At 47.8% G+C, this 15,205-nt stretch overlaps 1 protein-coding gene across 9 annotated transcripts in view; it reads right to left on the reverse strand.

Moving 5' to 3' along the window:
• Positions 1 to 15,205, reverse strand: part of Stau1 (staufen double-stranded RNA binding protein 1) — a 48,767-nt gene that overhangs the window by 4,096 nt on the left and 29,466 nt on the right. For 4 of the 9 annotated variants that reach the window (NR_111895.1, NM_001109906.2, XM_006499071.2 and 1 more), the window contains 6 exons: positions 12,935 to 13,073; positions 11,785 to 11,950; positions 8,379 to 8,477; positions 3,256 to 3,486; positions 1,564 to 1,707; positions 682 to 828 (listed from right to left, as the gene is read on the reverse strand). Coding sequence is in view for 8 of the 9 variants with exons in the window: in NM_001109906.2 (NP_001103376.1) it covers positions 682 to 828; positions 1,564 to 1,707; positions 3,256 to 3,486; positions 8,379 to 8,477; positions 11,785 to 11,950; positions 12,935 to 13,014 (867 nt within the window). In the remaining variant the exon portion in view is untranslated. Of the gene's footprint in view, positions 1 to 681; positions 829 to 1,563; positions 1,708 to 3,255; positions 3,487 to 8,378; positions 8,478 to 11,784; positions 11,951 to 12,934; positions 13,074 to 15,205 lie in introns of those variants that run through there. The other 5 variants (NM_001109905.2, NM_001291160.1, NM_011490.4 and 2 more) reach the window with 4 other exon arrangements.

The raw sequence follows: 15,205 nt of genomic DNA on the forward strand, positions 1-15,205 counted from the left end.
GACAGATTCCAGCACACTTCATCAAAGCTGTCCCCCAGCCACTTCAGGCAAACTCTGGTCCAACTCACTCTTACAGAGCGGATACTGTTTCTGTGACGGGATCTCACTATGTGGAGTCTTGAACTAATAGACTCTACACTGTTTTGGAATGGGAAATCTGGAAGCCAAATCAAGGCGAGTACCAAGTACTAACGTCCCAGCAGTGGGAGGGAGCTATTTCTTGTAATGAAACTGGCAGAGCTCAGGAAGCTCAATCCCCAATATGACAACTGCTGTAGCCAGCAATGGTGGCTGATAGTGATATTCAACTCAAATCTATAGATTTGGCTTATTTGACCATGCTAGCTTGTCCCAGGAAAACCAGAGGCATATTCAAAACTGGGTCATGCAGACAGGTGGCAGTCATTTTAGTTCCCTCCAACCCCAACTACCCATCAGAAGTAGAGAGCAGGACCTCCTCCGGAGATGCACATCTAGCCCATAGTGACACTAAACAGGAGACTTAACCGAATGGATGGCTCCCAGGATGTGACGAGCTGGACAGGAAACTCCCTCCTGCAAATCTAATCTCAATGGAGGAGCCCCGGGGGGCAGGCCGCTTACTGCAGGGGAGATGAAGCCTTGCCCCAGGCTTGCCCATGCAGGGAGTTAGGCCACCTGGCACAGAGTCCCAGCAGTCACCTTCTCTTCTGATTTGAGTGCTGGCTTGGCAGGCTGCGCCTGGGGAACTTTGAACCCCAGGATCTCCAGCATGTTCTCAGCAGCATTACGCTTGGCCACCTTCTTATTGGTACCCACTCCTTCTGCAGTGTGATGCCCAACCTTTACCTGTGTAAAACACCAACAAAGACCTGTGACTTAACCCAAAGCCCCAGGGATGACTGCTGAACTTGATGGTAAAAAGCTTTATGTTTCGTATTCTGAACTACTACTGCTGTGATGGCCACACACACGTTAGAGATATTGAAAACTCTATTTTTAAAGAGTTTATTTTTTTTTAAAGACTTTATTTAAGTACACTGTAGCTGTCTTCAGATGCACCAGAAGAGGGCATCAGATCTCATTATGGGTGGTTGTGAGCCACCATGTGGTCGCTGGGATTTGAACTCAGGACTTTCGGAAGAGCAGTCAGTGCTCTTAACCACTGAGCCATCTCACCAGTCCTTAAAGAGTTCTTTTAAACTTTAAAAACTATTGTATGGAAAATGTGTGCCACAACACATCATCAAATTTATTAAGACAGGTATATATCTAGAGTGCAGTGGGGCTCTCCCTCCATACCACTCTCCTGAGGGCTGGCTGCTGGACAAATTCCAGCACACTTCATCAAAGCTGTCCCCCAGCCACTTCAGGCAAACTCTGGTCCAACTCACTCTTACAGAGTGGATCCTGTTTCTGTGATGGGATCTCACTAATGTGGAGTCTTGAACTCATAGAGATCCACCTGCCGCTTGCCTTGGCCTCCAGAGAGCCAAGAGCAGGCACTACCAAGTCCAGCTAACTGCAACACTGCCGGATTAGGACATGGTCAGGGAAGGGCTGCCTACAACCCCACCAACTCACCTGCATCACAAACTCCCTGCGACGTGGAAGACCTCGTTCTGTAAGGAGCATGTACTCTGGCTCCTTCTCCTTTTTTGCCTGCTGGATCTGTGCAAGTCTACTAATAGGATTCATCCCTTGGCCATAATCCGGGGCTGTCTGTAGCTGAAAAACAAGCAGTGCAGAGACAATATGCTGTTACTCACAGAGAGGAACCAGCCAGTCCAGCGTCAGCACGGGACTGAGACAGAAACCTACCTAGTGCTGGTGTAAACGCTCAGAACCAAACCCTCTCTAAGACTAAAACATGTTTCAGGATCATGCTGAGATGCTCTTTGGGTTGGTGTTTGCCTGTGACCTCTGTCACTCTCGGCATGCGGAAGCTGACTCCATGTAACTGGGGACATTAGCACAGTGGAACTGCCATGTAAAAAGCTGTAGGACCACACTGGGCGAGAATGACAAAAAGGAGCCGGGCAGTGGTGGTGCACGCCTTTAATCCCAGAACTTGGGAGGTGGAGGCAGGCGGATTTCTGAATTCGAGGCCAGCCTGGTCTACAGAGTGAGTTCCAGGAAAAAAAAAAAAAAAAAGAATGACAAAAAGGGAGGATGGAACCAGGGCTTTGACCTGTCGCTACTGAATCTACATGGGGACCCATGCCTAGCTTTCTCAATCATTAAAACCCAGACACCACTTAAAGCTTTTGTAAAGCCCTCAGTGTGAAGATGCATCCCTATGGAAGAGGCCTTGCTTGGTCAGCACACCTGAGTCTCTCATCCAATCCCCAGTAGCAAAAACAAAACACTGTTATGAATTAAAAACCCTCCAGGTGAGGCCCGGGGAGAGAGGACTGCAAGCTTCTGAGGACACTAGGGGCTCCTTCCTTCCCCATGGCACCTGTCAGGGATGATGGAAGTAATTTTCAGGACACACCAGATGAAAAAGGAGAGATTGGCTGAAGTCCTGTCCCTTTCTAGTGCGGAAAAGGGGCCAATGTCTGAATAAAGATTCCTATCTTCTGTATGTGAGTGTTTTGTCTGCATGCAGTTCACATGTGCACTTGGTGCTCAGGGAGTTCAGGAGGAGTCCTGAACTGGTGTTACAGATAGTTGTGAACCCAGGTCCTCTGCTAGAGCAGCCAGTGCTTTTAACTGCTGAGCCACCTCTCCAGTCTCCAGTACTCATGGTGAATGCTGTATTTTTTATTTTTCCCGAGACAGGGTTTCTCTGTGTAGCCCTGGCTGTCCTGGAACTCACTCTGTAGACCAGGCTGGCCTCGAACTCAGAAATTTGTCTGCCTCTGCCGCCCAAGTGCTGGGATTAAAGGCGTGCGCCACCATGCCCAGCTTGTATTATTATTATTAACTATAGCCACTAAGTTTCATGCAAGCATCCAAGTCTTTGGAATAGTCTCTGTGGGCCCTGCAGTGCTGCTTCCACCTTGATCCCTGAGCTAAGTTGGCTCAAGAAAACCCTACCCCTTCCACACAAAGACCGACAGGCTGTGGTGCCCAACCCCAGGGGAAGCTGACACCTGGACACGTTTCTCCTCAACCCACTCAGTGGCTCATTTATCCTCAACCTATAGCTCCTATGTGCTGTCTGTAAACATCCATTCTGTCCCGTGTGGTGCTGAGCAAGCAGCTTCTACCCCACCCACAGCAGCAGCCGGCTCTCTCCTTGCCTGTGGGTTTTCTGGGGAAGGCTCTCACCTTGCAGGTGGGCTGACTTTTCTTCTTGATTCTGGGCTTCACTCGCTCCACAGCAGGGAGGGGTGGCAGCCTCCTAAGCTGCTCCAGAACAGCCCTGGCCGCATTCTTCTTGGAGATCTTCTTGCTTTTCCCTTCTCCTTCCCCTACAAATTCCCCAACTGAAACCCTGGTCACAAAGTTCTTCATGTGTGGTGGGCCACTCTCCCGGGCCACCTGTGTCAGAAGGAAAGACTGAGTGAAAGCGTGACGGACACTTGTTGGAAGCGGTAGAGCACACTGCTTGGCACACTCAGGATCTAAGGTCCGCTACAAGCACAGGTGCGGAGGATCAGAGGAGAAGGACAGGTTCTAGTTACAGCACCACAACAGCTTGGACATTCAGGCAATTGTCGCTGTACCTTCTACCCCTAAAGATGACACTGACTGTCAGACCCTGGGAACAAGAATACAACCTTCAGGGGTCTCCACAAAAGGTCTCACAATCCAAGAGAAGGAGACTCCTCCAAGGAGCATAGCCACTGTAGAACCCTAAGCCAATGCAAAAAGCGGAATAGCCACCATAGCACAGTAGTGCTGCACCAAGCTCAGAGGGACACTACCTGAATCTGCTCCCTCAGAATGAGAGCCACTTAACAAGCCTTCAAACACACGAAGCTCACAAAAAACAAAGGCTGAGGATGGTCACAGATGAAGTGACCAAAAGGCAAGATTGAAAGGAAGGCCCTGAGCTGTGTGGCAGAACAGCAAAAAATTCACAATAGTGGAGAAAGTACAGGCGGAGTACGTATGTGAGACACCACAGCACAGCAATGCTCAGCTTCCTGTAGGAACAGTCAAGGCTGAAAGTCTTTGCACTCACAGACCAGCTCTAGTTAAAGGAATCTGGTCAAGCAACCACTTGGTCATGGTGGAAGCTACCATTGAAATGTCTTGTGCTCTCTCTCACCAGTAAGTGAAGGACACATTCACTGTCCTGCTTTAAAGCTCTTCTATCAAATTTGACATTTTTAAAAATAAAAAATTGAAAGAAAAGTCCAGAAAACAAAGTATGTCAAAGAAACAGCTGTTGAGATGAGAGGAGCCCAGAGGCACCTCACTCAGCCTTGCTCTACCCTGCAGACTATCAGAAAACTCCCCAGGACAGCGTTGTCTACACCTCAGATGGAATACGAACACTGTTGGCTCACTGTGTCCTCCAGCCCACCTGGCCCCTCAGCGGTGGTGAGATCATCTACTCACACCTTGGCTCCACCATGCTACATATGAAATACTACCTAGGCTGCCGGTGTGACCATTGTGGAGCCAGCAAGTTCTGCCCACCTAACTCAGATTCCTAAGGACAGACTGCACACAAAGCCTGGCGGAAATTAACTACTATGTTTATTATTCTGCAACACTTCCTGCCAGGCAGTGGTGGCGCACGCCTTTAATCCCAGCACTCGGGAGGCAGAGGCAGGCGGATTTCTGAGTTTGAGGCCAGCCTGGTCTACAGAGTGAGTTCCAGGACAGCCAGGGCTACACAGAAAAACCCTGTCTCAAGAAAGAAAAAAAAATATATATATACTTCCTGAGAATCTAGCATGGGCCAGGCCATATGCCACGTGCAACAGATAAGACAGGCCCCACTCAATCTACCAATGGCTGTGGCTATGACCCTTCTGACTGGACAGTTACTCAGCAGGAACTCACAGGAACACCATCTGCAGATGATCCACATTACTACCTCGTGTGCTCACTTGAATACAAATGTCCCCATGGTCCCCAGTTGGTGGCAAGGTCTGGATAGGTCAGAATGTACTGAGGAAGTGTATTCCTGTGACACGACAGAGCAGACTCATCCTCCTTCCACCTCACCTGTCTAGTGTTTGTCTTGAAGAGACAAGCTCTCAGCACCCTGCTCCTCCAGCTGCGCCTACCCACTCTACCCACTCGCTGCCATGACGAGCTTGTACTTCCCTGGAAGCATTAGCCCAAACAAGCTCCCAGTTACTGTTTTATCACAACCAAGAGAAAAGAAATACACCTTACAAAGCCATCACTAGGGGGCACCCTAAGGATTTCTTCAGGGGCTGCCTGAGAAGTCTCTGAATGCTACCTATTCAGAAAGCGGGTGCCAAGGTGGAGGAGGAAGGGCAGCAATCTAGCTCCCAGCTGCCACCAGAACAAACGGCTCTAAAAAGCTCTGAGACGCAGGCAGGGTAGATGATCACCATCAAGAGCTGACAAACTTAACCAGAGCTGGTCCTGAGCAGAGAGATTTGGGGAGCTAGGCACTCGCCTAATCTAGCCCATCCTCCCTCTAGTCTCTACAGCTGTATCCTCATACTATCCTACCCCCAAGAAAGAGTATGTTTTCCTTCTCCTTCAGGCACTGCCCAGGGAGAGTTTGGGATACAGCTCTCACCTAGTATCCACCCAGCAACATGCCCTGTCATTCTAGGTAATGTCTCCTTTCCACCCCAGCCTGCCCAATAGAACCTCCACAACAGGAGACAGGATATAGGCCCAGGAGGCTCTAGTTCACAAAGCAGGGGACAAGGACATCCCTCACACAGACTGGTCTGGGAGGCAAGCACAGCTGTCCATCCGACATTTGCCCCACAATGGGAAGGCAAGCACTGCCACATCTTAGGACAAAGTCACCCTCGCTTGGCTATGGAATGAAGGGTGAATAGGTGAGTTTGGCAGCTAAAGCATGAGTTTTCTGAAGTAAAAGGGAGCACTATAAAGAAAGAGTTAAAATATTCTTTTTTGTTTGTTTGTTTTTGGGTTTTTTTTGGTTTTTCGAGACAGGGTTTCTCTTTGTAGCCCTGGCTGTCCGGGAACTCACTCTTTAGACCAGGCTGGCCTCGAACTCAGAAATCTGCCTGCCTCTGCCTCCCAAGTGCTGGGATTAAAGGCGTGCGCCACCACGCCCGAAGAGTTAAAATATTCTTAAGACATAGCTTAACATAGGCAACAGCAACAAATGTCAGAGGCTAAGCAGGCGCAGAGTGGGGTGAAGAACCTGCCAACCCTGAGTCTGATCCACGCAGACAATCCAGTGTGGTTTCTTTCACACTTGTGATCTGAGTAATGGGGAGGTGAAGACAGGGCTCAGCAGAGCTAAATTGGGGACCCCAAGACACCAGTATGAGACCTCACTTCAGAAAAAGAAGGCAGACCAATGACACGCCTCGGTGGGTAACACACCTGCTGCTCAAGCTTGATGAGCTGCCTGAGCCTGGGTCATGGAGAGGAGGAGGAGGAGGACTCCATCCTCTGACCGCCACAGTGTGCTGCTGCAGCACACTCATTTACACACATAATAATAATTTGCTTTTTTAAAACAATTTTTTAGTTTTGGGGGGATGGCAGAGCACCCCAGGGGTTAAAGACACTTGCTACCTGTCAGGTCCAAAGGAAACTCCATTTCCTCCAAAGTCTGGTGGTTAGTCAAAAGTCAGCACTCCTGAGGAACGTGCGTTTCCCTGAACCGAAAGGAGCCATTACCCTTATCACTGGCAAAAGAAACTAATGGCTACCTGTGGTGCCTATTAGCACAGCACAGCACACGCTGGCCTCTAGGCTCTGCAGTAACACAAAGGTATTTGTTACACATTTCAGAGTCCATGCAGCTACCCTGGCTCTTCTCAACTCTTCCCACCGACCCTAGACTTTTCTAACTCAAGGCCTCCTTCCCTTGAGCTGTCCACTTCTCCTTAGAACCCTGCTATTTCAGCTGTGCCCTCTCTTAGGCCACCCCCCTCTCTCTTCCTCCTCCTTCTCTTCTTCCTCCTCCTCCTCCTCCTCCTCTTCCTCCTCCTCCTCTCTCCCTCTCCGCCCCTCCCTCTCTCTTTCTCTCCTTTCCAGGCCAGGCCATGTACAGTTTACACTTCTCTGCTCTGGACTCTTCCAGACGCCTCTGGTGGTCCTCTTCCTCATATCTACAATAAAAACCCTTCACCTGACAGTGGTTCATAGTTTTAATCTCAGCACCTGGGAGGCAGAGGCAGGTAGGTCCCTGTGAGTTCAAGGCCAACCAGGATACAGAGCAAGTTCCAGGACAGCCAAGGCTACACAGAGAAATTGTCTCAAAAAACAAAAACAAGGGCTGGAGAGATGGCTCAATGGTTAAGAACACTGAATGTTCTTCCAGAGGAAGACCCAAAGCCAAAATTAAAGCAGGGCATCGGAATAGGTGTGGCAGCAAGTCTTTAGTCTCAGCACCAAGAGGGAAAGGCAGGAGGATCTCATGAGTCCTAGGGAAGCTAGGGCTATACAGCGAGACCCCATCTCAAACCAACAAGCATCTGTCAAGGGAAACTATTAAAAAAATTGCCTCCTCTTTTCTAGTGTATTGGGACTAGTCTAGAACAGAAATATAATTTTGCATTTTGAACAGAGAAGCCAGTAATTACTATCTTTAGAACAGCAGATCTCTAAGAAATGACTATTAAAACAGTAAGCTAAGGATAGACAAACAATGAGGACACTATGTCCCTCTCAAAGAACCCTTGTGGATCTTGGGGCCACTGTGGTGGTCAATCTTGATCATCAAGTTGAACACCTGCCTCTCCACAGCACTGGGAAGTGGTAGGCAGTGGAAGGTGGAGGCTCACTTGGAGAAGGTAGGTTGCTGTGGACAGTCCTCTTAGGGTCCATCTTGGCCCTGGCCCTTCCTTGTTACTCCTCTCTGCTAATACTGAAAGCTGTACTGAAAGTGGTTTTCTTCTACAGTGCTTTTCCTGCACTTTCTGCTCTGGCACTGCCAGCCCTCCCTCCCTCTCCTGAGTCTCTGAAATTGTTATGGAGAAACTCCCCCTCCAGGTTGCTCCTCTGGGGTATTTCTCACACAGCAAGTCTGACAGAGCCTGTACCTTAAGAGACATACTATCTGGGAGGTGAAGCTGCTTTCTAGAGCAATGGGAGGGAAAGGGCCTGTGTGCTATGGTGCCAGTGTCAAGGCGAGAATGGCGCAGTTAAGAAGGAAGACGCAGTAAGTACTGCTCTCCTCAGTGGAGGGCTGGGCTGCCCACTGAAGTCACTTTAGGAGGACTACTCCAATATTTAGGAAAGTTGATCCCATAATGAATCCTGACAGGATTTGGTACGGCAATGTTGTACATGTGAAATAGGCTTACCTCAAAATTCACAGGCAAATTCCGCTTCAGCGCAATTTCAAACACTTGGCTTATTTCCGATTTATTGAGGTTTTCTTCCTCTGCTTCTCTTCCATTTACCTACAGAAGAGTAATTGTTAAGCAAGAGTCAATTTTAAGGAGCTGGAGAGACGGCTCAGCAGTTAGGAGCACTGACTGCTCTTCCAGAGGTTCCAAGCTCAGTTTCCAGCAATCACAAGGTGGCTCACAACTGTCTGTGATGGGAATGGATGTCTAAAAAAAGCAACAGTGTCCTCACACACATAAAATAAATAAATCTTTTTTAAAAAGAGCTGCAAGGTAGTGGTGGCGCACGCCTTTAATCCCAGCACTCAGGAGGCAGAGCCAGGAGGACTTCTGATTCGAGGCCAGCCTGGTCTACAGAGTGAGTTCCAGGACAGCCAGGGCTATACAGAGAAACCCTGTCTCGAAAAACCAAAAAAAAAAAAAAAAACAAGTTAACTTTCAGTCAAACCACCAACAGTTAGTTGGAAAGCACTGAACGTTGACTCTACAGACTTAACAATGAACCAGAGACCAAGGCCACATGGTATTAAATCTTAAGCCTCAGATCAAACCCTGCCAGAGTCCAGCTGGTAAAGTCACTAACAAACCACAGCAGCACACCTTCAGGCGCAGTGGGCCTGGCTGAGTGTGGAAGGCACGAGTGTGGAAAGAGTAAGCATGGCTAAGTCTGTGAGCCAGGTGGTCGGAGGAAAGTGCTCTGTGGTTGGTGCACAAGTGGACTAGAGGCCCTGGAAACCACATTTGTAAAGAATGCAATGGAACAGAATGCCCAACAGCCTTGGCTCATACAGCACAGCAGGCAAACAGCCAAGGCACAAACCAATACAGTCCCCTTGACCAGGACAGTCCACCTCGGTACCAAGGTTCACCAGTCCTCCTGCCAGGAGGACTCAGAGTACCCAGGCCACCTCTCTGAGCTGATAACATAGATTCTACAAAGTTCATCAGACTCAGGAGAGGGTAGACCGGCAGCACCAGCAGCCCAGGACCTCACCAGAGCTTCTGGCTTCACACTGCTGCTTTCTTCTGCCAAATTTGTCAACTTCTATTTCCAGGATTAGTCCTGAGAGGAACTCCTGGCTGAATGTGCTAGCAGGCCATGGCAGGACTAGCCAGGCTTTTCTGTGTGGGTCAGTTCATCAAGCTGACTACTTGCCCACAGGACAGTAGACGAGCCAGCCATAAAGATCAAATAAGGGGGCTGGTGAGATGGCTCAGTGGGTAAGAGCACCCGACTGCTCTTCCAAAGGTCCGAAGTTCAAATCCCAGCAACCACATGGTGGCTCACAACCACCCGTAATGAGATCTGATGCCCTCTTCTGGAGTGTCTGAAGACAGCTACAGTGTACTTACATATAATAAATAAATAAATCTTTAAAAAAAAAAAAAAATCAAATAAGATACCAGAAAGCAAGCTCCTGGGTACAAATCCATGGAAACAATCCAGGCAGGCTCCAGAATAAACATCTGTTTACTCTAGCTCCATAAGCAATTCTTTCTCCCCGTCCTCAACAACAGTTTGCTTCCTTCCCAGCCTGAGCTCCCTTACCCACTGGCTTCCCCAGCATCATGCAGCCAGGCTTAGATGCTTCCTTACCCCTCAACAGCAGAGCTCTGGCCTTCTCTTCTTCATGTGCTTGCCGCCCTGCCCAAGCTGGACCCAAGGGACAGTGCTACCTCAGCCTCCTAAACAGCCACCTCTCCCTGTCCCTTATGGCTGCATGGCTGCTTTCCTTGGCTAGTTCTTAAAGCTAATCTTCCCTCCAAGTGCCTTAGAAAGCTGAAGACCTACAAAGTTTGGTTTGAAATTTGACTGTCTATGAGGGAGCCATGCCAGCTGGTGCCATCCATAGGCTGCATCCACCCTGGAGATAAGTCTCTCACTGGCATGAAGCTGGTCAAGCAACTACCAACAGTCATCCTAGGAATTACTTACTCAGGCTGGAGAGATGGCTCAGTGATTAAGAGCACTGACTGCTCTTCCAGAGGTCCTGAGTTCAAATCCCAGCAACCACATGGTGGCTCACAGCCATCTGTAATGGGATCTGACGCCCTCTTCTGGTGTGTCTGAAGACAGCTACAGTGTACTTACTTATAATAATAAATCAATCTTTGGGCCAGAGTGAGCAGAAGTCCTAAAATTCAATTCCCAACAACCACATGAAGGCTCACAACCATCTGTACAGCTTCAGTGTACTCATATGCATAAAATAAATAAATAAATTTTTTTTTTAAAAATTACTTACTCTCCAGGCACAGGAAAACAAAAAAAAAAAAACAAACAAACACAAAAAAACCTGTAAGATTCCTTTTCTACCCTGTAGTTTTAAATCACAACCCATGGCTAATAATATTAGCATTAACCTTTAGCAGTAGCTAAAACAAACAAAAAGTTCCAAATTCTTCAACACCTTCTTTTCCACACTGTGAGTGCCCTAGAAGCCACTGGATAATGCTTGTACTAGAGTTGAGAGTTCATCTAATGTGGTCTTTAATAAAAGAACACACAAAGGTGAGTCTCCTTATCTCCTTCCTTTAGCTCTGGGACTGCCTAACCTAGAAACCATGACAGAAGCCAGGCTGTGGGTTCAGAGAATTGGCTTTAATAACTGGCTTCCTTTTCCTGTCTATAAGGATTCTCATTCTTGAGATGCAGTCACCAAACTGTGAGGAGGTACCAACAGCCCCTGTAAGAGGGACACTACCCAGAAACTACGGTGCCCTGTCAGGAGGAGCCATTTTTCTACTAAGTCCTCCCAAGCTGGTGACGTCCTGGTGAGCTTCCTCTGCCAGCAAGCCGCCACATCTAGCCCTGCTCAAGCTGCAGATCTTTGAGTAAAATACATGCACCATGTTCTAGGATAACGTGCTAACAAAAGACTAAAAGCATTTCTACAGAAAATGGTGGTGGGCTGAAGGTCACAAATACTCTTAATTTAGCACCACAAATCATGGCTTCTAGCTGGGCGTGGTGGCTCACAGGTTTGATTTCAGCACTCAAGAGGCAAAGGCAGGCAGAGCTCTGTGAGTTCAAGGCCAGTTTGGTTTACATTGTGAGTTTAGGCCAGCCAGAGCTACACAGGAAAAACAAAAAACAAAAAGAACACCAATCAGCAGCTCCAAGAGCATAGGTGTCAGCACTGAGAATCCGACACTCACAACTCAAGAGCCCCGGCCTTCCCACACCCACCATGTGCTCTACACTCCATTGCCAGGGGAAAAGGAAAGGCCATTTGCTTTCCTGCTGAGACATTTAGGGGACACTTTCCCAGTGACAGAATCTGGATTAATTACCCAGTAGTACAGACAGCAGCAGCACCTTGGAAGTCAGTGAGGTGTCTCAAGCTCGCGTCCACCTTACCTCCAACCTTTCTGGCAGGGGTTCACTCTGCAGAGTCCTCAGCGCACGGGCAGGGGCATCGTGTTTCACGGGTGGTCTCATCTTTCCTTTCCCATTAAACTGCTGTCCGCCCACGGAGAGCTCAACTTGGTAGAGTAAAGGTGGGACTGGAAATGGGTAAAAGTATCTACAAACACAAGGGTAGGGTCTCAGTCTCCATCTCCTAAGTCAGCCATACTTTCTTCAGCAAACCCCACTCTTTGTGTACTCTGGCCTTGTCACCGTGCTCATAGCTAGAAAGACCTCCTGGTCAGCTCTACAAAAGCTGCCCTAAAACTCATATGATCTACAGCTGCCACACTGTGACTAAGCAGAGCGCTAGAGTCACACTTACTCTAGTAGCTGACACATGCTATGTACGCATCTGATGCTCCACAATAGGCCATACTGACAGTGCCTGAATGAACGCAGGTGCTGGCCGAGACAAACTTAGCTTGCTTTCCTTTCTCAAGCCTTCAGTGTGCACTTGCACATCTCTCAAAGAGTCTGGGAATTTTAAGGGTGACGTCTTTTGGAAATGACCCTCATTTTGGAAATCTCAGCAGCACCAAGTCCAAAAGAGTCTGGTTCCTTCTACTTCAAAACCTGTATTTTTGAGGTTTTGCCCTCCTGCACCTCATCAGAGGATGGGTGGAAAATGAAACAGCTGCCTCCATCACTGATCTGTTCACTAATGTCTCACTCCTGAAGCAAAGGTTTGAACATACAACAAGAGTTTATGTAGCCCAGGCTGGCCTGGCTTCTACTTAGCAGATACTCTTTCTGCTTCCACCTCTGGAACTCTAGGGTTATAGGCCATCTGCAGCCACTTTAGGCTCTGACCCTTCTGAGCACTATTACTTAGTCTCAGCGTTGCACAAAGCACAATGTCAGAGAAGACTTTCAGGAGCATGTGCTGAGGAAACAACGTAGCCAGACCATGGGTGTGAATGCAGCTGCTCCTGAGCAACCTGCTTGGGCCCTCTGCAAAGGCAGTAGGCTTCAACAGTCCCAGCACAGTACCAAAGGCACACCTTAAGTCCAGAGGTGAACCTGAGGCAGACCAAATCATTCACAATTCATAGAGACTACTTTAGGGAAAAACCCAACTAATTCCACCCCAAGCACATACCTGGGGGGATAGGCACCTCCACGCATGCCATAGCTGTAGGTGGACTGCATCCGAGAGTGAGGGTCCACGGGCTTATACATTGGTTTTCTTTCCAGTTTCACACACAGTGCATTGAGCTCAATGGTAGAAGCTATACTTTCTGCAACACAAAATCATACAAAGGATGGTTCAGGCCCTGGACACTGATGCTAACAGCCAAGCACTCTACCCCTGGACATCCATCAGGAAATCCAAGAATCCACACAGTGTACAGAATCACGGGAAAAACCTGGGTAAGTTGAGGGAAGTGGATGTCTAGAGGAGGCAAATGAGGACCAGAAAACATCCAGATATCTCCAACCTAACATTACAGTGGGGCTGAACCATGGTCACAGATGACAGGAAACCCAGTTTCATTTTCATATACATCAACAGGGAACTTTAACCTCAGAATTGATGACTTGAGAAAATACAGACTAAGACTGGAGATAGGGCTCAGCAGTAAGAGCACTTGCTGTCTAATCATAAAGACTAGAATTCAGATCCCTACATTGACACAGCAAGGTCCCACACATGTCTGCTACCCCGGCTCTAACAGGACTGCTGTCTTCCAACCTAGCTGAGAAAACATGAGCCCACATTTTAGGAAGAGGTCCTACCTCTAAGGAATAGGTGGAAAATTTCATGAGAAATCCCAGTGCTGTCTTCTGAACTCTATACACAGCACACACATCTGCACACATGTGTATACACACTCACAGAAATACACACACTACTCATCTTCTAATTTGCTCTCTTAGGTCATCTAATTCACAAACCTTCACAAACCAAAACAGCTCGAAAGATTATTGTCATGGCATAACCCACATTTTAAAAAAAGATTTATTTTATGAATATGAGTATACTGTAGTTGTACAAATGGTTGTGAGCCTTCATGTGGTTGTTGGGAATTCAATTTAGTACCTCTGCTCGCTTCAGTCAGCCCTGCTCTCTTCGGTCAACTCCACTTGGTCAGTCCCTGCCTGCTTGCTCCGGCCCAAAGATTTATTTTATTATCATATGTAAGTACACCGTAGCCATCTTCAGACACAACAGAAGAGGGCATCAAATCTCATTACGAGTGGTTGTGAGCCACCATGTGGTTGCTGGGATTTGAACTCAGGACTTTCAGAAGAGCAGTCAGTGCTCTTACCTGCTGGGCCATCTCTCCAGCCCCAATAACCCACATTTTAAAGCAAACCTTTGGGAGTGGGACTAGGTTAGAGAGATGGCTCAGCTGTTAAAAGCACTGACTGCCCCGCCAGAGGACCAAGGTTTAATTCTTAGCATCCACAAGGCTACTAAAACCTCTCTGTAACTCCCATTCCAAAGGATCTAACACCCTTTTCCGGCCTCTGGAAGCACCAGGCAACAGTGGTACGCAGGGAAAACACCCATACACAGAAATTAATTCATTAAAAATAAGAAAGCATATCCCTTTGAGACCTTCAAGATGGCATAGTAGACTGAGGTACTTCCTGTCAAGCCTGCCCTAAATTCTATCCCAGAGACCCCCATGGTGAATGAAAAAGCAAAGCCTACGATCTGTCCTCTATCTCCACACAGCACTGCACACAAGCACCACAAAAACACAATTAAAAAAAAAAACAGGGCTGGTGAGATGGCTCAGTGGGTAAGAGCACCCGACTGCTCTTCCGAAGGTCCAGAGTTCAAATCCCAGCAACCACATGGTGGCTCGCAACCATCTGTAACGAGATATGACGCCCTCTTCTGAAGACAGCTACAGTGTACTTACATGTAATAAATAAATAAATCTTTAAAAAAAAAAAAAAAAAAGAAACTTTAAAACAAATATTTTCACTAGGTCTAGAGGTACAGGCCTATACTCTCAGTATTAGGAAGGCCAAGGCAGAAGGATTACAGATTTGAGACCAGCCTAAACAGACTATCTCAAAACAAAAACAGAACAACACTAGCCAGGATTAAATGTCCACAAAAACCCACGTTAGTGGCTGGAGAAAAGGATCAATGGGTAAGAGCACTAACTGGTCTTCCAGAGGACCCAGATTTGATTTCCAGTAACCACCTGGTGACTCACAACTGCCTGTAATTCCAGTTCCAGGATATGTGACGCCCTCTTCTGGCCTCCAAGAGTACCAGGTGCACATACATTCAGAAGTGGTGCACAGACATACATTCAAGCAAAATAACCATATATACAAAAATAAAATAAATCTTTACAAAAAGAAATATACTGGGTGCATCCCTGATCCACATATCAGGTGAGTCAGC

The sequence above is a fragment of the Mus musculus genome, chromosome 2, assembly GCF_000001635.26.
Source record: "Mus musculus strain C57BL/6J chromosome 2, GRCm38.p6 C57BL/6J".
NCBI classification, from domain to species: Eukaryota; Metazoa; Chordata; class Mammalia; order Rodentia; family Muridae; genus Mus; species Mus musculus.